The 20309-nt window shown below is 50.8% G+C and overlaps 1 protein-coding gene across 1 annotated transcript in view; it reads left to right on the forward strand.

Annotated features, from left to right (window-relative positions):
* The first annotated feature begins 29 nt into the window (after nucleotides 1-29).
* The window catches only part of KHDRBS3 (KH RNA binding domain containing, signal transduction associated 3), a 117606-nt gene continuing 97326 nt past the window's right edge, over nucleotides 30-20309 (forward strand). The window contains exon 1 of the mRNA XM_029923331.1: nucleotides 30-182. Coding sequence (XP_029779191.1) covers nucleotides 95-182 — 88 coding nt within the window. The 5' untranslated portion in view covers nucleotides 30-94. The remainder of the gene's footprint in view (nucleotides 183-20309) is intronic.

Below are 20309 nucleotides of genomic sequence, written 5' to 3' on the forward strand. Positions count from 1 at the left end.
GCGCGCCGCTGGGGCGCGGGCGGGGTCGGGGGGCGCGGGGCCGCCGCTGCTCGCCCGCCGCGCGTCGGCGTCCCGGGCCCGGCGGCCGGAGAGCATGGAGGAGAAGTACCTGCCGGAGCTGATGGCGGAGAAGGACTCCCTGGACCCCTCCTTCACGCACGCTCTGCGGCTGGTGAACCAAGGTGAGGGCGCACGCCGGCGGGCTAACTGTCGCCGGTGGCCGTTGGGGCCGGGGGAGTGGCTGCCGGGGCGACTCGGGGACCGGGGAGGCTCGGGATCCGGTGGGGACGCGGGGCGCTGGGGAGGCGGACCCGGGGGCTGGCTGGAAGCAGAGCTGGGGAGGCGGGGGGGGGACCCAGGTAGCAATCTGGGGGGCGTTTGGGTGGGGACCTGGGAGGATATGGGACCACCGGGGGAAAACGATGTGTGTGCCTTGCGGAGAGTCGGCCGGGTCGGGGTGGGGGGTGGGCAGAAGGCTGGGGCGTTCGGAGGAGACTGGAAGATCTTTGGGGACTCGAGGATACCGGAGGTAAACTTGTGGGTGGGGGACGGCGAACATCTGGGGGCTTCGGTGGGGCGGGGGTTGAATGATCTCATTGGAGGGGAGTTTGTGAGGGACTCGGCATCCTCGTGTGTTTGGTTTGTCCAGGGAGCTGGAGAAAGAGCTGGAGCAAAATGGAAGGATTTGAAGGGATGAAATGCACAAAAGGTGAAGGGAACAGGTGCCTTTATTGTTAGCGAAGTTTGAGGACCTTGGGGGCGGTTTGGGGTCAGTCCCCAACGGACCCAGCGGTCCTAGTGGCAGAGCCCAGTTCCTCTCCTGTATCTTTTTCTCCCATGCCCAGGTTATCCGCGCCCTGCAAGGTGGTCTGCCCTCCCTGGGGGTGGGCAGCTCCTGCCAAGGCTTGCGAGCTGAGAAGAGGCCCAAGCAAGAGCCCCCTTCTTGGCTTGTGTATCTTTTCTTTGGGACGCTCCGGGTGGGTCACCCTCACTGGAGGCTGGTGAGGGGTTCAGAAGACCGGACCAGGAAGGGGTCTTTTCTGTCTGTGCTGTTTTAGCACTGCTCTGGCCAGTCCAGGGACTGAACCGTCCTGGGAAGCAGAGGGCACCAGGATCCAGGGCCATATGGAGGCGCGCCTAACCCAGGACAGGGTTTCATGGCTTGTTCTTCCTAGAGCTTCCTGAGTTGATCCGGGATGGATGGTGAATCAAGCCTTCCTTCCCCAGAGCGGTGCTCCGGTCCTTCAGTGTCTGCCGCCCACATTTCAGATGAAGGTGGGCTTGGGGGCTACTGGTCTGCTGCTTCTCTGGGCCACGACAGAAGCATTACCTGGTCAGATCTTTTACCTTTTGCGTGAATCACTCCGTGCAGTGACCGTTTGTGGTTCCCGAATTAAATCCGGTCTGCCGGTCTTAATGCAGACCCTGGCTCTTTGATTGTTGGAAGTGAAAGAAGAGGCAGACATGTTCCATTTGTATACAGATGTCTATATTTTAGAACAGCAGCCTCCAGCATTTGCCTGTTTCAGCCATTCTTCAGAGTAGGGTGTGTCATAGACTGCCTCCTGGCTTGAGTGGAGGGACTCCGAGTCTCCAAGAATTTAAGCATGCATGCCATCTGAATTGTTGAGCAGAAATCGGTTGACGGAGCTTTCCCATCTGATTTTAATTGCAGGCTTATTTTTTATTTCTTGAGTAAAAGGGGCTTGTGTAAAAGTAATGGGCTTTATACCATTCTTAAATTGGGGAAAAGGAATTTTAAGCTGTATTCCCAGGCTCTTCTGAACAGTTCTGCAGTCAAGTTTGCACTCCTTGCTTTCTGATTTACATATATCTGTTGTTGCCTGCTGAATGTCTTTTCTGCGAAAGAAATTTCCTGTATGTGGTGTGAGATCAGTGGCGTTAGAAATAGTCGAGATTGTGGAATCAAGTGCATTTTTCTGAAGAAAGAAGCCGAATTAAAGTTATGCTGTGGTGAATTAGGGAAACAGCTGAAGTACAAGTGTAATGAGTTATCTTATTTTGAAAGTCAGATTTTTTTTTCCCCTCCGTGCTGTGTTACCATAGTACTGTGTTGCTAAAACCGTACATTCAAAAATTTGGGAGTTTTTTTTTGGTGTGTGTTTTTACTAGTGTCAGTGGCTTCTGGTTACTTGAAATACATATTGGACAACGTTACTACCGTTTAGTATTTTTTTTAGATGTTAAACCCAATCACCTTACTTTTCCATAAAAAATTTAATTTGTGTTAAGGAGTACACTTTTCACATTGAACAGTTATGTGACGGAAGGAAAAGGTGCTACTCCGATGCTCTTGTGACTGTTAATTTAGATTACTTCGGACTAGAATGTTTTCCTCTTAAATCATACGCTGAAATCCAGAATGCAAAGCCTTATCATTTAAAATATTAATTATGCTCAATTATGTAACTTCAGAATTACAAGTGCACCTCTTGAAATAGTGTCTTAGGTCTGAATCTGAATGGTGATTAGAAAACTTTGACTTTGAATCTGATAACCATCTTGATAGTGCTTATAGAAAAGCATTTTTTATTCATATTTAGCTGTTTTATTGACTCTCTACCTCTGAAAGAAAGCATTTTTTTTTCAGAGTTTATTCTGAGTCTCGACGCTGGAATTAGGCTTCCTGCACTAATGTGCGTGACCGCGGCCAGCCCTGAGCCCCATACCTGGCGTGCACGTGGTGTGTTCACGTTTACGGGGCTCTTAGACACACGCTCGTGCCGTCCGCTTCCTGTCTCACACCTGGACTCCTCGGAGGGCGACGTTGACCTCTGTTTTTCGGGGGAGGTGACTGAGGAGCCCAGCTGTGCAAGTTTGGGGGCAGCTGAGATTGAATTTGAACGCAGGTCTTCTGTCTCTTAAGGCCATTGTTCATGCAGTTTGTTCCGTTTTGCAAAGATAGCCTGAAACACACGCTAATGTAAAATCCTGTAGGGATCAATGTAATTAATATGCCCTTTTCTGGTTGACGTATCTTGATTTTCTAAAAAAGTGTCTTTCAATACTTAACTAGTGGTCCGTTTGAAGAAACAAACATGTATAAGTAGGCTTATCCTACAGGATTTTAATGCTCCGGCCAAGAGGCACTTTTGAATTAAAGCCCTCCTGTGCCCAGCTTACTACTTTAGTAATCAACACATTATGATAATGAAACCGTTTATAAATGAGATGTTGCCATTTTAAAAAAATTCGGTGGTTGTAAACATTGATCAACCTCCGCGCTGGATTATTTTTTTCTGGTCATCTTAAGTAAGAACTTGAGCCGGGACAACATCAAGATGTGTGCCCCTGGGCTCACAGAGCTCAGCTTCCCTACTTTCTCCAGGCTTGTGTGTGACGGTGAGTGTCAGCTGCTGACTTATTTTCTCGGGCTAACTGGCTCTCCTCCCCCCACCCTCTCAACACCGAGCACTTTTGTTTTTCTACCAAACGGAATGGTCACTGTTTACTTGATGTTAAAACCGAATTGAAGAAGGTAGGCTTTGGTATCTCTCCCCATCTCCCACGCCCTCTGGAAGGAGTTCACACTGCCTGTTTCTTGCCAGGGAGGTTAACTGGAGATGAAAGTAGTGTTCCATGTTTTGTATTATACTTGCTAGTCGGGGATGTGCTGACTCTTAGTAAAAACATCTTTAGAAATGTCTAATGCATTATAATTTCATCCAGCTCTCTGGTACTGCTTTGGATGGCTCACAATCCAAGCCAAGTAACCATTAAATAAGATTACATAACCCTGTATTTTTAATTATCTGAGATAATATGTGGATTGGTGGCTGATTGGCTGCCAAGTTACATCTAGTGGTTGGTAACAAGAGGAAGTGGAGCAAAGGAGTCAGGATTAAGGCAGTCTGTGTCCAGATGGATAAAGTTCTCTGTTGGCATTTCAAGATTGTCATTTTTCATATTACATCCATTTCTCTGGGATCAGTGCCCTTAGCACTACTGAGCATATATGTGAGGGGTAAACACATATGAGGGGAGGCTCATTACTTAGCCCGACGTGCGTCTCTTTGTTCAACAAAACCTGACGGCTTAAAGTGTCAGTTTTGGTGACCCCTTTTGGAAAACGTTTGCAATTTGCTTGAATGTTGTCAGACGTGTGGAGTAAGAGAGACGAAGGAGAATGGAAGTTGCAGAATTATATTTAGAAGTGTGTGATTTTTCTCTTTCACCCAAAGGAGGTTGTGTTGTTGTTGTTTTTTTTTTTTTTTTTTTAGTTTTTAATTGTTTTTCTTATAATGTTTTCAGAGTTGTTGTTGTTGTTGTTTTTTGGAGACCATTTCTGAGTTTCCGGTAGTGCGTTATGATTGGAAGTGATCCAGTGATCCTGAGTTAACGGTGTTGGCGGGTCAGTAGTGTGACGAGCTTATTGAGAACCTGCCGTGCCGGGTCCTGGTGCCCGGTCCCGGAGCTGCCGTGCTGGGTCCTTGTTCCGGGTCCTGAGGTGGCGAGGGAAGAAAGCAGACTCTGCTTCTGAGAAGTGAGCCTCTCCTATGTCTTAATTTGAGCGTGAGCTTCAAGTGCGCAGACGCCCTCGGGTTGCCCAGGGAATGTCTTCAGCTGTCCTTCGGCTGTCCATTTGAAGTGCTGAGTGACGAGGTGGTTTACCTCAGTCGGCCTAGCGACATTTTCAAGGCTCTTCTCTGTGCCTGGTCTTGCCTGCAATCTGAATTCTGGGAACAACCCAGAAATGTAGACGTTATCAGCCCAGTGTCCCAGTTGTAGAAACTGAGACTCCCGATGACGGAAGTGACTTAGCCCGGTGACACGCGTGAAGGTGCAGGCAGTGTTGTTTTCTGGAACCTCACCGGCCTGCAGGGGTGCAGGGCAGCCCGGGGTGGCTGTCAGCAACGGTGCCGGTACTGAGAGAGGTGCCTTAGCATGCGTTCTCACCCTTCTCCCCGGGACTTTGTGCTCTAGGTTATCTCCCGCGACCCCATCCCTCCCCCTAGATGGGTCTGGATTGCCCTTCTGTCCCAGAGCAGCTGGTGCAGGTGTCCAGTGGCCCGCTCGGTGCACACTGCGTTGCTGGGCCCTCCATCTCCATGGCGAGGGCAGCTTCCGGGCAGGCACCCCCTCCCTTCCCTCCCCGTCCTAAGCACCTCCTGTGACTCCCGGCACCTGGCTCCCCTGGTCGTTTCAGTGTCCCGTGTTCGTGTTCCTAGAGGCGCATGACTCAGGCCTGACAGGGGCAGGGATGGAGTCTCCACGGGCCCCGTGGACACAGATGACAGAGGCGCTCGGTGAGAGGCAGCAGGGGGACCCAGCCGAAGGCCCCAGCGCCGCATGTAGGGTAGAACCCGCCGGGGTCCTTCTCTGGGAGATCACGAGATGTCAGCAGATCTGCTTTGAATCAGATGTTTATTTACTTTTCATCTTTCGCAAGGAGCTGATAAAGGCAGTACGTTCTCGTACTGTTAGCTTTCCTTGCCTGAATTCCTGAATGCACTTTCTTAAAGGCAGAAATTGGGAGCCCTGGTATCATGGCACATGCGCCTGCCCAGTACCTGAACCTGAAGGACTAGGGCTTCCCGGCGGCTGGCAGGCAGGTGCCCAAGTGCAAGAGCAGCCGGGGCTGCGGATCCTATGGGCGCTGACAGCCGCTCCGGCCTCACAGGGCCCCGTGGCTTGTCATCATCTCCCCGCCCAGTGAGGATGGAAGGGTTTACATTTTTTACCAAAAAACAGAAGAGTTCCTTAGCATTGGGGAGGATGATGTTGATGATGAAAGCTGCCAAATCGAGGGCGTCTGTGCCGGTGCTTCCTGCGCATCATCTCCTGACGCCTCAAAGATCTTGCGAGGGAGGGGGTCTTAGCCTCTTCTGTTTTTCCTGGTGGCGCATCTGAGTCTCACCACTGAGAAGTAGCTCGCCCAGTCAGGGTGCACAGCTTTAATTAGTTGGGCTGAGATTTTAACTCCGGTTTGCCGTGTTTTGATAGGATACTTCAAGAAACGAGACAAAAGGACAGAAGTCGACATTTTTAAATAAAAGTTTGTTATAGTAGAAGCCAGCTAGGGATTTCCCTTGGTGATGATGAATTTTAAGAAGTGGGCTCCTGAAACGTGCCTTATCAAAAAGGCGTGTTCACGTTCTTGCTCTGCTCGCCAGCAGCTTTCCGTCCGCGGCGGGCATTCAAGTCAAGGATTTTAATTACCTGTGTCCCACTGGTCAGGGAGGGACCAGGAAAACTTTCCCTGTAGAAAGTGACTGAGTTACTTTTTTTTGGGGTAAGTTTATTCATTTATTTTGAGAGCAAGCGAATCCCAAGCAGGCTCGCACGATCAGTGCAGAGCCCGATGTGGGGCTCGAACTCACGAACCATGAGATCGAAATCAAGAGTCAGATGCTTAACCAGCTGGGCCACCCAGGTGCCCCTAAGTCAGGTTCTTGATAACACTCTGTGGGTCTTGAAGGAACCTCTCAGAGGCACAGAGCTCTTTGTATTTTAATACTGTGTCATAGGAACACTTGGTTGAAAGGATGACACAGATTTTTAGTCAGTCTATGGTATGTTTAGGAAGTCTCCATTTTCTAAAAATAGGCTCAAAAAGCGAAGGGAAAAAGAGTGCCAAGAACATACAAGAACATATTCCCACAGACAGTGGTTTTAATTCTGTGATGGCAGTGAGGTGGGGGTGGGGAGGAGGTTGGAATAACCTTGCCTTGCACTTGCTAATAGTAATAGTTACCATTCATCAAGGGGGTTTTTCTGGGTTAGAAGCTTTATGTCCATTATTTCATTGAGTTTTTCTAACAGTGTTAAAAGAGTAAATCGGTTTTACCTTATTGTACAGGTGAGAAAACTGAGGGCATGAAGGACAAACAGCTTGCCTAAGGTCAGACAGCTAAGTGGCAAACCAGGATGTAAACCTTGCCTGCCCGCCCCCAGGACACTGGGCACGTTCCCTGGGAGCACCCAGAAGAGGTTGCTTTTCACCTGTGACTTCCATGGACATTCTCTGTCATGCTGCTCTGAAGATTAATTGCCCTGTGTTGGCCCGGTGGTCTGTGAGCAGGGCAGACCGCACACTGTCCAGAGGGGCAGGCAGTGGCCTGGCAAAACGGGGCAGGAACTTTGTGACCAGCGGCCGCATGGTGGGTGTGGTGGATGGCATTTATGTGGGAAACGCTGTTATTTAACAAGGGAGGAGCTGCTACAGAAGGAGCCTCAGTTTCGTATCTGTAAAATGGGAGCACTTACACCTCCTTCATGGGTCTGTTGTTCTAGACATGGGATAAGTGCAGTGTCTAACACGTAGCAGGTGCTTCGCGAATGTCACCTGCTGTCTTTATGCAACGGCCTGAGACCGTGTGTGTGCGCTGGGTCAGTTTTCAGACATAAAACGTGTCATAACTTAAGCGTCTAGTTCTGGTTCTCAGGCTCATTTTTTGTTATTAGAATGAGAGTAGTCTTAGAATGAGAGTAGTCTTAAAATCCAGGAAAAATAGACTCGTTCTTAGGAAGCTCCTGTGCCAAGTTGGCACTTGGATTTTTACGGTGCTGGTCTAGGTTCTGTAGGTGAGAAGCTTCAATGAGCAGACGAGGCCTCCGCAAGCAGCTCTGTGACTGCCCACCGCAACCACGGTGGACACTCGGCAGCCCCTCCCCACAAGCAGGGCCCCTTCCCTGGAGTGGAAATGTACATTTCTATAGTGCTTTGCCAATCAGCCCCTGTGGCTATTTTAAGGACTTTAGAAGTGTCCTGGCTTATCACTGATGTCCTTCCTTGGTATGATGAAGGGCGTGCGGACGTGAGAGCACCCTTTCCGATGTCCCTCTCCCGCGGACCGGGTTGGTCAGCAGTCCTGGGGAGCAGCACAGCAGCACAGCGGGCGGGGAGCAGGCGCAGTTAGCTGGGCGTCACGGTCCCTCAGTCGGCACGCGTGTGCTCTGCTGCGGCTCCACTAGATGGCGCTGCGCACAGCTGCTTCCGCTCTGGTCCCGCCCGGGAGCTGCTCGGAGCTGGATCATCAGCCAGCCGGTGTCACTGTCCCTGTTGCTGTCGCTGCCCCTGGATCAGTTATCAGCCTTTCATCATTCTAATTTTAAAAGGCACGCCCTGCAGCTCTCCTCGGTGCGCCGAGAATCGTGACTGCTGCTCCCTGGGCACCCCTGACAGCTTCGGGAGTGCCAGGCGCGGCTGCCGGGGCCTTGGTTCCGGCTCCGTGTTTGCTGTGTCGACAAGCAAGTGCAGGGCACGGGGTGCAGAGCCGGGCAAGGTCACGGGACAGGACTTCCATGCCCTACAGAAAAACTGTCCCCAAAGCATTGAACTGAAAACTTGATTCAAGGCAGGCGTTAGGATGGGCTGATTTACGGCTCCGGGCCCCGCATGGGTTGGTTTGTTGGGTGGGGGAAGGTGACGGGCTGCTGTTGGCCTTGGAGCACGTGAGTCACGGTCCCGACTGGTGACCCAAGCCTACGGTGCCAGCCAGGGCTGTGCCGGCCGGCCTGGGAACGCCTGCCTCCCCCCGGGTCAGGGCTGTCCAGTCCTGTCCGAAACCCCAAGAGAGGAGCTTCGGACAATGACACGGTTACCTCTCTAGTGATGTTAGCAGAGCAGAATACCAGAAAGAGTCCGCACGCCTTCAGCAGTGGACACTGAGGTTTCTTTCAATTTATTCGTTTATTCAACCAATATTTGTTAAGTGCCTGACTGCTAGATTGAATTGTGTGTTCTGGGCCAGTCACTTCCTTGTCTACACAGGGCGGTAATGCCTGCCTCCTAGGTCGTTAAGGTGGAATGACCAGGATTTTATATGTATTTAGTTTTAATTTTTTAAAATGTTTTTTTATTTATTCTTGAGAGATAGTGTCAGCAGGGGAGGGTCAGAGAGAGAGGGATGTACAGAATCTGAGGGAGGCTCCAGGCTCTGAGCTGTCAGCACAGAGCCTAACGCGGGGCTCAAACCCACAAACCGTGAGATCATGACCTGAGCTGAAGCCGGACGCTCAGCCGACTGAGCCACCCAGGCACCCCTAATGTACTGAGTTTTACTCTGCATTAAAAAAATAATTAATGCTTTTTAATTTTTGAGAGAGCGAGAGAGAGCGAGAGCGAGCAGGGGAGGAGCAGAGAGAGTGAGACACAGAATCTGAAGCACAGAGCCTGATGCGGGGTTTGAACTCATGGAGTGTGGGATCGTGACCTGAGCGGAAGTTGGACATTTAACTGACTGAGCCACCCAGGCACCCCTCTATGTTTTTAACACACAGGACATGTTTGGTACATCTCACATGAGATCACTCCGCGTTTGTGTTCCTCTTCCTCGGGTCGCGTCTCTTATGTCTGAATTTCCCACATCAGTTCTTGGTTGTGCGCCAGCGCAGTGGCCGGCCCCCTCCTCCTACCGCGGGGCCCCTCTGCTCCTTGCCTGAGTTCGGGTGTGCTCAGCATATTGCAAACAGAGCAGAGGACTTAGAGGGGCCCCTTTCTCCCTCCGTGTGCCTGTCCGCGCAAGCCACTGCCGCCTGGGAGAGCTGGGTGCGGTTCAGACGAGCTGGTACAAGGGGGACCCTGAGGGCACACAGGCTTGAGCCACTTCTCTGTGGTGTGCCCTTGGATTCCTGACCCCCGCTCGGCCTCAGTTTCCATGGCTATAAGATGGTTTTTTAAAAAAAGAAACGAAGCCTGGGTGGAGTCCGTGTGTGACAGGATGTATAGTGTCCTGCCGAGTAGGGACTAAGCGCAGGGTAGACGGCTGCTCCTGCCTTCGTCACCATCGTCACCATCGTCACCGCCGCCATCACCATCTTCGCGCCTCATCTTTTATCAAGCAATCTGCAGTCCAGGGGGCGCGATAAGCACACAGGGAACGATTCTCGGGGTGCGCTCCTGCTGTGGGAGGGGATGCGGAGAGGATCTGGGACTCAGGATGACTTCAGCTCATCTTGGGGCCAGGAGGAGTCCTCTCCAGACAGGGGCGGGGCCGGACCCCCAACTCCTCATGGGGGTAAAAGGACTTGGTCAGGGTCACAGACCATCTCTGACCCCGCAGATAATGCTTAGCCCCGGGCCCCCCTGTGTTTCCGTAGCACCTCTGTCCCTGTTGCTCCATGGTAGTTACTTGCTTGTCTCTCTTCTCTTCCCCTCCCGTTGTTAAGACCTTTACTTCTCATTCTCATTCTAGGCATTGAACACTTTTATTCGGAAACAGTTTTAGAACAAAAGTTGAAAAAATAGTGCTAAGAGGTCCCGTAGGCCCGTTTGTCTGGGTTCCCCAGTTAGTGCTGTCCCACACCTGCCTTCCCATCCGTGCGTGTACTGATGTATGTTCCTGGCCCGCTGGGGGGTAAGGTGCCCGTCTTGTCTCCCCTCACCCCTAAAAATGTGACTGCTTCAGTGTGCACTTTCTCTGACATAGCTGCAGTCCTGGAGAAGCGCCATCACGTCTAGGAGGCTGACCGTTGTCTCACTCGACTGTCTCAACCACGGCCCGTGTTGGGGATCAGGTTCAAGATCCCAGAGCGTCCAGCTGTTAAGGGTCTTGTAGTCCCTCAGCTTGGGAGGGATCCTGTGTCTGCCTTCACCTCTCAGGTCGCGCATGTTCGATGCCCACGCAGACCAGGCGTGTGGCAGAACGTCCCTCGACTTGGGCTGTCCGTTTCCTTAATCTCCGAGTCAGGACTTCCCCTGAGGTGACGTGTGTCCTGCTCAGCACTCCGATTAGGAGGCACACGCTGTCCCTGTCACTTCGTCCTGGGCCTGATGATGACGGGTTCCATTACTTGGTTAAGGTCCTGCCAGTTATCTCCACTGCGAAGATACTGTTTTGCTTTTGTAAGTGATTGGTGCCTCAGTGGGGAGGTACTTGTAAATACTCGGTTCCGCGTTATACATTCTCCCTCACAGAGCTTAGCGTTCATTAATGTTTTGTACCTGAACTGTTACTCTGTTACTTGTAAGCTGGAGATTTTCTTTCTTTTTTTTTTTTAATTTTATTTTGAGAGAGGAGAGTGAGCGAGCATGGGGGAGGGGCAGAGAGAGGGAGAGAATCCCAAGGAGGCTCCATGCTCTCAGCTCAGAGCCTGACACAGGGCTTGAACCTATGAACCGTGAGATTATGACCTGAGCCGAAATTAGGAGCTGGCTGCTTAACTGATGGAGTCACCCAGGTGCCCCCAAAGTGCCGATTTTCTAATTCAGTCCTTCCATCGACACTGGTTGGTTGACATTCTGTTGGAGGGAACATGTTCATTTTTCCTTTCCTTCCTCCCCTCCCTCTTTCCATCTGTCATCTGACTATATAATTTCAGGGATTCTTCTTTGATCCAACTGGTTATAATCCTTTGCTAATCACTACATAAACTGACAATTAAATTGTCCCAGCTTTGGTCATTGGGAAGCCCTTTACCCTGGCTCCTGGGTCTAATTGAAAGGAGCATCCTATATGTCTTTTGAATATTTTGTAAATTTTTAAATTTTTAAAAAATTTATTTTTGAGAGAGAGAGACAGCCTGAGTAGGGGAGGATCAGAGAGAGAAGGAGACACAGAATCGGAAGACAGGCTCCAGCCTCTGAGCTAGCTGTCAGCACAGAGCCTGATGGGGAGCTTGAACCCACGAACTGTGAGATCAAGACCTGAGCCAAAGTCAGACACTCAACCGACTAAGCCACCCAGGCGCCCCTAATTTTTTTTAACCTCTTAACAGCATTTAAAAATTTTTTTTAAAATGTTTTTTATTTATTTTTGAGAGACAGAGAGAGACAGTGTGAGCAAGAGAGGGTCAGAGAGAGAGGGAGACACAGAATACGAAGCAGGCTCCAGGCTCTGAGCTGCCAGCACAGAGCCCAACGCGGGATCGAACCCACGAACTGTGAGATCATGACGTGAGCCAAAGCCTGAAGCTTAACTGACTGAGCCCCCCAGGTGCCCCTCTCAATGGCATTTTGTGCCAGGCACGGCTCGTATTTCCTGTGGCGCAGCCCTGCAATTAGCCGTTTCTGCCGAGGTGCCTAGCTTCTCAGAGTGCGGCGCGGTCTTCAAGCCTCCAGGTCTGGGGTGGACTACTGGCGCGTCATTGCTGCCGGGCTGCGCCACTGCACAGAGCGGGAGATGACGCGTGTCTGCACCTGTATTGTCCTTGTCCTCCTGTGTGGCTCCGAGTCGGCCTGTGGACTCACCAAGTGGCCAGGAGCGAACATTCTGTGGGCCGTGCGCTGCACTCAGCCTGCTGCGGCAGCGGAAGAGCAGCCGGAGACACAGGGACACGCACGAGGACGATGGTGTCCTCACCGCACTAGTTCGCGGTATGCGCAGGTGCAGGCTTGGGCCGTGGGCGTGGCTCGCCGGCCCTCCCTCGTTCTCAGCCCGAGAGAGCGGACACCAGGCCATACGGCTTCTCTGTGACGCCACCCACGGCAGGGGCGCTGTCCCAGCTCCCTGGGCAGGCAAGTAATGATAACTGTTAGACCACTCGTTCCCTCATGTGGCTCTTTTAGATACCGACTTCTTCCGACCTGACAGTTTGTTGAGGTCCTAATTTGCAAGATCGGAGTCATTTAAATGCATAATATGCACAATATGCAAAGTAATAATAAGGAAAAACAATTTCATAAAACTCCTGAGGGTGTTTACATTGTCATCATAACATGGCTCCTCTTCTTTTTCTTTGTTTTCTATTATTTTTTTAAGGTTTCGTTTATTTTTGAGAGAGAAAGACAGAGACAGCACAAGTGGGGGAGGAGCAGAGAGAGAAGGAGACACAGAATTGGAAGCAGGATCCAGGCTCTGAAGCTGTCAGCAGACCCGGACCGGGGCTAGAACTCATGAACTGTGAGATCATGGCTGAGAACTCATGAACTGTGAGATCATGGCTGAGCCACCCGGGCGCCCCCATGGCTACCTTTTTTTTTTTTTTTAATAAAGGCCTATCTCAAGGCAGAGCCTAACTTGCAGGCATTACACAGGGCCCCTGCTCTGGTCAAGCATAGCTCTGTTCTGTGAGGTCTTTAGATGAAAGGCAGAACTCCAGCACCCATCAACTGGGTGAAAAATCTCAAAATTAAACTCCTTTTCTTATCTCAGAATACGTTTGTTTCTTCCCAATTTTCTTTAATTTATTTCTCTGATTTATTAAAAAAGGGATTTTGTGACAGCAGTGATGAATGGATTTTGTCAGGGGGTGAAGCCAGCCTCAGAGAAGAGTGTGTCACTAGGAAAGACCACCTGTTGCTGATGCACGGTGACAATGATCCGGGGTAATGTGAGGCACGGAGAAAACCCGGGCACCAGGGTATTCAGATAGCAGCGCTGTAAGCATAAAGATGCAAATCAAATCAATTTAAAGTGTCTCTGATGACGCTAAAATAAATCCGACCTCTAGTTATTGCTGACTTTTTTTTTCTTTTTAATTCTCCAAATTCAAAAGCCCGTTGTCAGCGTGTCCGTGAGTGGTCTGTTTGTCAGCAGACGGGCTGATTGTTTATCAGAAAAGCATGAAGTGGGGCTCAGTCCTCTCTCTGGAATCCAGAACGGTGGTTTTAAAGTTCTGTGGCCCAGATCAGCTCAGGTTCCGTAGGAAGCCCTGATCTGGCGGTGGAGGGGGTACCAAGCTGTCTTCTGCCTGCCCTTGGCTTTGCTTTTCTAGGTCCTGAGGTGACTCATGAGATTTTGATTTGGTTAATACGCTTTACTGCTTTTTGTTTTGTTGTTTCTTCGTTTTAAATGTTTATTTATTTTGTTTTGAATGTTCATTTATTTTGAGAGGGAGGGGGGCACCTGAGTGACCTGGTTGGTTGGGTGTCCAACTTCAGCTCAAGTCATGATCTCGCAGTTCCTGAGTTCGAGCCCTGTGTCAGGCTCTGTGCTGACAGTTCAGAGCCTGGAGCCTGCTTCAGACTCTCTCTCTCTCTCTCTCTCTCTCTCTCTCTCTCTCTCGCTTTCTCTCTCTGCCCCTCCCCTGCTCACACTCTGTCTCTCTGTCTCTCAAAAGTAAATAAACATTCAAAAAATTAAAAAAAAAAAGAGAGAGAGAGAGAGCGCAAGTCAGGGAGGGACAGAGAGAGAGAGGGAGAGAGAATCCCAAGCAGGCTCCACACCGTCAGCACAGAGCCCGATGCAGGGCTCGAACTCATGACCCTGGAATCGTGATCTAGCTGAAATCAATCAAGAGTCGAACGCTTAACCCACTAAGTCACCCAAGAGCCCCTGGTTTGTTGTCTGTAAGCGTGGAAAGAGCCGTCGTGAGGAAGTTACACCTCCGTGACTGCGTCTCTCACACACTCACGTAGAGATCCTGAAACAGGGACTGTCTGCACTTTGGACACACTGCCTGTCACGAAGTTTACCATCAGTTCTGAGCAGGTAGGAGACCAGCCCCCTGCCCTCTGCGTATATGGTCTACAGGGAGTCAGGAGAACACGGCAACCGAAAAAATAAAAGTCCTGTGTCTTCATGGTAAATTGACTGTATTCAGATCGTACGTTGTCTTGTTGCCCTCTCGGCCCTGCCGGGGTTCTGCTCTTACATGGTGAATAGGTGTGTTGCTTCGGGTGGTAAGAAGCTCTGTGAGCCTCAGTTTCTGCATCTGTAAAATGATCCTCAGAGAGTTGTGTGGAGTGCCCGGCATCTTGTGGCCACGCGGAGTTAGTCACCTCCTCCGGAGTCCTTCAGGCCAGCAGTGCTCATGTCCCTTAATCTTGGGGCCTGGAGCAGGCCCTGGGCGCAGATGCCACACCCACCATGCACTTCCGGAAGCATCCACATAGGAGGCTGCATGTGAGTTCTGTGTTAGAGCACCAAGTTACTTCCAGTAAAGGGGTCCTAGCAGAAAAGGGCATCTGGGGCTGGGGAGTTGGCGGGATGGCGTGCAGGCAGCCCTGTCTGCTAACGAGGCTTCCGTGTTTACTCTTGTGGAGGCCGCCGTCTGGCTTGCGGGGGACCCTGTGGAAGAGTACGGGCAGCCTGCGTGTTTCTCCACAGCCTTTCCCGCGGGCTGGAGGGTGTTCGGTTCTTACTCAGAGAGGGTCCCGCTCTGAGGCTGCGCCAGGGGTCGGGCCCTAGAGCTGGGCCATGTGCTGGGTCCCAGAGCTGGGCCATGTGCTGGGCCACAGAGCTGGGCCGTACTTTATTCCCGCTCCAGGGGCTTTCTGCCCAGTGGGGACATGGAAATGGAAAGGCAGGGAGACTGCCAAACGGTGGGTGCTGTGCTGTAGTAAAGACCCACTTGGGGTCCCATGGCACTACCTGGGGGTGTTTATCCGACTGGGGAAGGGGCTGGACCAACGTGTGACTCCTGGTGCGGCTGCAGAGGGTGACAGCCCTGTGAGGCGAGTCTCTCCTCAGCACTGACCGTGGGCACGTGAGCAGCTGGGGACATGCTGTGGGCTGGCAGAGCACCGGGAGCCAGTTCGTGCCCTCCCGCTGTGGTCCCTGCGCCCGCCCTAGGGCCTCCCTCCTCCTGGCCGCCCTCCCCGCATCTCTCATGCTCCAGATGACGATGGTCCACTGGGAGTTGTTTCTGCCACGAGAATCCAAGTCCCTTCAGGCAGCAAGTGTGACTCACTGTGCTTGATCCGGCCTCCGGGGCCCAGCGCCGGGCCTGGGGGTTGCGGGGTCTCACTCGGGTTTGTGGGATGTGGAGTCAGTTGGCCTCAGATTCTCCTTCTCTGCTTTAGGGCAGTGGGTGCGCTGTCTCAGGTGCTTTGGTGAAGGAACATGGAGAAAGAGTGCTTTCATCGTATTTGAGTTTCCAGCGATTTTGAGAGACCTGTTGCTTCTCAGGCCCTCTTGGCAGGGTGGGCACGGGCCTGGGGGCTGGCACTCAGACTTCGTCATTTTTTTTTTTTTATGTTTTATTTATTTTTGAGACAGAGAGAGATAGAGCATGAGCGGGCAGGGACAGAGAGAGAGGGAGACACAGAATCCGAAGCAGGCTCCAGGTTCTGAGCTGTCAGCACAGAGCCCGACATGAGGCTCGAACCCACAAGCTGTGAGATCATGACCTGAGCCGAAGTCGGACACTCAACCGACTGAGCCACCCAGGCACCCCCAGACTTCGTCGTTTAAGAAGTGCTGACCCTGGGCGCATACCTTCACCTCTCCAAACTCCGTTCCCTAGTTTGTCGAAGCGGGCGCTGTGCTGCCTGCCTGCCAGGCTGTGAGGATGTGGTGACACGCCTCAGAACTGCAGAACAGAGTCTAGGCTGCCGGGTCTCCAGTGCTCAGGACAGTGCCTGGCACACCGTGGGCACCCGGTGTTGATGGAGTGAATAACCCGTGTGAAAGCGGCTTCTCTTAGTCTGGAGTGTAAAGTAAAAGCAGGAATGTATTGAGAAGCAGGGGGAAAGGGTAGGGAGGGACTAGAATGTGCAGGGCCAGGAGTAAGGATGTGTTTTAAATCTGGAGCATGATTGATGGATGCGATGCTGGAGAAGGTCATGGTCAGCCGTGTGTCTTAGAAAGATCATTTAGAATGTCGAACAACACAGGTTTAATAGTGTTTGAGTTACGTGAGTGGAGAATTATATGTAGCATTCCTAGACGTCAGATTGCTCTAGGAGCGCGTGGCCATGTGTTTGAAGCCTTGGTGGAGGAGGAGGTTCCCTGGGGAGAGCACAGAATCAAGAGAGAAAGGGACAAAGGGACCCGTGTGGCCCTCTCAGCACTGGAGTCTTGGGCAAAGGAGAAGAAGCCCTTTGTTGTTGCCTTTTCTTCATAAAGGATGTAAGTCCATCAGGGCAAATTATACTTGAAACTATATGTTTTAAAAGCCTTTTGTGTGTGCACGTGTGATGCATTTCTTTTCAAGTAGGAATCTTAAAGTTTGTCACTGCTCGCGATGCTTAGGTAGAGCAGGGTCTCTGTGAGCTTCTTGAACTCTGAGCTGGCACCACTTTGATGCCAGCGTAGGGAGTGTGGCATCGTGGGCTTCTCTGCCCATGGGGCTTCCTGGCTCCTCCGGCTTCTCCTCTTCACACCACACGTCTTCTGGTTGGTTCACACTTTCCCAGTAGAGTTTAGTTTATGTGTAAGGCGTTGTGGCTTTCAATTCTCACCAGCAAATGCCTGTTGTAATGACTCCTTTCTTTGCACATGTGTTGGTGAGTGTTGCTTCCTCACAGTCCCCCCGAAGGTGACTCCCGAGCCCCGACCCCTGGCTCAGTGGTTCCCAGGGGTGCACGCAGAGGGCGCAGTCCCCATCCTGGGCAGACACTTTTGCTCTTGGCCCCGGGAATGGAAGACTCTGTTCCACCTCCTCTCCTCTAGGGCTTAGGGGCGGATCGGACTCCTTGTCCGCTCCCTGCCGCCCACCCACCCCTGAGATTGGACCCTGGTTCTTGTTTGGTCTCTCATGGGTGGCTGAGACGTCATCCAAAACGGGTAGAACCGCACCACTTTCTTATTGCCATGGCCACGTGGTAAGAATGGGCCAAAAGCAAGTTCCAGGAGAAAAGCTTGGCAAGGTCCCCTCGTCTGAGGATACATCTTAGTCTCCTGTCTGCTTGCCTTGGAGGGGTCACTTCCCAGTGCCTGACCCCAGGGTGGCGGCCCAGACGAGTCCATGGGACCACAGTTCTTTCTCACTGGTGGTGATGTCACAGCATGTGGGAGGACAGTGAGGGTCCTCGGTGTCCTCCAGAGATTTGAGTGTGTCATGGGCACTTTTTCAGCTCCTTTGCCTGCAGACCACACTAGGAACTAATGAAGCATCAGGTGCTAGTTCACAGTTTAATAGTTCACTTAATTTCACTTGACAGTCGTCACTTCCTACTTGAGTAACCCTTTTCCAAAACAGTTGTGCCATCTGTTTGAAAAATATGAGAAACTTTTCTAAGTACCTCAATTCAGGGTCCTTGTTTGCAGGAAATGCTGGCCTCCATGACTATCACCTGTAAGTCAAAGAAGCAGTATTTCTTCTGGTTAAACAAAAATCACAATGTGCAGAAAAGGATTCACACTTTAAACTTCGCCTTGAAAGTTAACCGTGTACTCGAAGCCAGTGTGGCCAAGGGGAGTGTGTACCGTGTCTTGCTTAGTTTTGAATCACAAAGTCTTCTCTGGAGTTGGCTGCTCAGTCATGTCATTTAATAGTACTGTTCTACGTAAATAGTAAAGAGTACTGTTCTATGTAAATAGTAAATAGTACTGTTCTATGTAAATAGTCAAGAGTCCGTTTGTATTGTTTGGTACGTCAGGTTCCTCGTGGCAAGGGCCAAGAGTCACGCCCTGTTCCGATCTCTCATCGGTGCAGTTCAGAAAGAACTGATTTTCATAGGACCTTTAAGGTGAGGTTCATCTGTGTAGAGAAAACAAAAACTATTTCATCTTTCCCTTTTCAGGTTTCAGATTCGGATATTATTTGTGACTTATTTACAAGAAAACTGAAAAACTGGAAGGGAGAATGTATCAGTGTTCTATGGCTACTGTAACAAATTCCCGTGCGTTTGGGGGCTTTATTATCCTGGGGTTCTAGTGAGCAGGAGTCTGGAATGGTTCTCACTGGGCCAGCGTCAGGTGTCTGCGGGCCTGAGGGGCTAGGTCCTCTTCTGGAGATTGAAGGGGAGAAACTGTTCCCTAACTCTCCTGGCTGCTGGCGGCTGCACACAGCCCTGGGCGCCTGGCCCCTTCCTCTGTCTCTGACGCCTGCAACGTCCATGCTGCCTCCATGGTAGGCCCCACTCTACTGCTTTTCTTGTCCATTTGTGAGACTCTCTGTAATTGCCTTGAGGTTACCTGGATAATCCAGGATAATCTGCTCATTTTAAGATTAGCTGATTAATCTTCGGTTAAGCGTCCGACTTCGGCTCAGGTGATGATCTCACAGTTCGTGCATTTGAGCCCCGCATTGGGCTCTGTGCTGACAGCTTGGAGCCTAGAGCCTGCTTCAGATTCTGTGTGTCCCTCTCTCTCTCTGCCCCTCTCCTACTCGTGATCTGTCTCTGTCTCTCAAAAATAAATAAATGTTAAAAAAAATTAGGTAGTTAACAGCCTTAGTTCTGTCTGCAACTTGTAGTTTTCCTTCTTCATGCAACTTACACATCTGCAGGTTTCGAGATGAGGATGTGGAGGTCTTGGAGGAGCCGATGCTTTTTCTCCCACAGAGGGACTGGGGGGGACTGCAGAAAACTATGTTTCCAGGTACCGAGCATGTCCTCAGCCTGGCTTCAGGGATTGTCCTGCGTTAGGAGATTATCTCGAAAGACACATCAGGGGCTCTGGAGATAGTAAAGAACTTGTCAGTGTCACATAATTGTTAATAATAATGAGCTGCTGTTTGTCGAGTTCTTGGTAAGTGCCAACAGATTTAGAGACCATATTTTTCTCAGTACTTGGTACGGGCCTCTGAGATTAGAGAAATAAATTCCACTTTACGGGGGAGAAAACAGGCTCTTGTGGACGTTGTGACCGGCCTGACGTCACAGGGCTCGCTGATGACTGAGTGCTTTGGACTTGGTCCATCTGCTTCCCAGTTACGGTGGGTTAAGGTGTAAGGGCTTCCCGGAGCTGAGCATCACACTGACGTTGTCATCCAGGTCATGTTCAGAGTGCTTGTCAGGGTATTTGTCCGCGGTCCTTTGGTTCACGTGTCAGAATGACCAGGTAGTGGACTGCCTGGCGTGCCGGCCGCCCTCTCTTTTGCTCTGCACTTGTACTTGTTAGCCGTGTGTGGACCGGTCCAGCCGCAGTGGCTGTGTGCTGGGCTCCTCTCGGTCACCGCTTCCCGTCTGTTTCCTACGTTGTTTCATTCATCACTTTCCTTACTCTCTGCCAAGCCTCACACAAACAGATACCGATGCTCCCATTTTATAATGAAACCTGGACTAAGAAAGTCAGAAGGGCAAGATTAGAATTAAGCTCTGTTTTGACCCCAAACCTGTGTTCTCTTTTACTGTGCTGTAAAAGGTGTATCTTTTTTACAGATTTTTGCTTCAATCCTACATACTCAGCATGATCACTTGAAATAATTCCATAAAACATTTAGGAGATATAGACAAAGGAAACTATAAACATGACAGATATAGTAATTAAACGGAATGCCGAAGAATACGTTGATCTATTCAAAAGAAGAACTCAAAAGTGCTTGGTTTATATTGACCTGAATGAGCTCAGTGACATGGAACAAAACTAGGACTTGGTTTGACAATTTGTGTCTAATTTGAATCAGCAGTTTGCTTGAACTAACGTTTGTGGTGGGCTGAACAGTGTTCCCCAGATATGTCTGCATGCTGAGCCCCCAGAGCAGTGAACGCTAGCTTATGTGGTAAAGGGGACTTTGCAAATATTATTAGGATAAAGATACTGAGGTAGATTATCATGGATCCCTGGGTGGGCCCAATA

The sequence above is a fragment of the Suricata suricatta genome, chromosome 15 (assembly GCF_006229205.1).
Source record: "Suricata suricatta isolate VVHF042 chromosome 15, meerkat_22Aug2017_6uvM2_HiC, whole genome shotgun sequence".
Lineage (NCBI taxonomy): Eukaryota > Metazoa > Chordata > Mammalia > Carnivora > Herpestidae > Suricata > Suricata suricatta.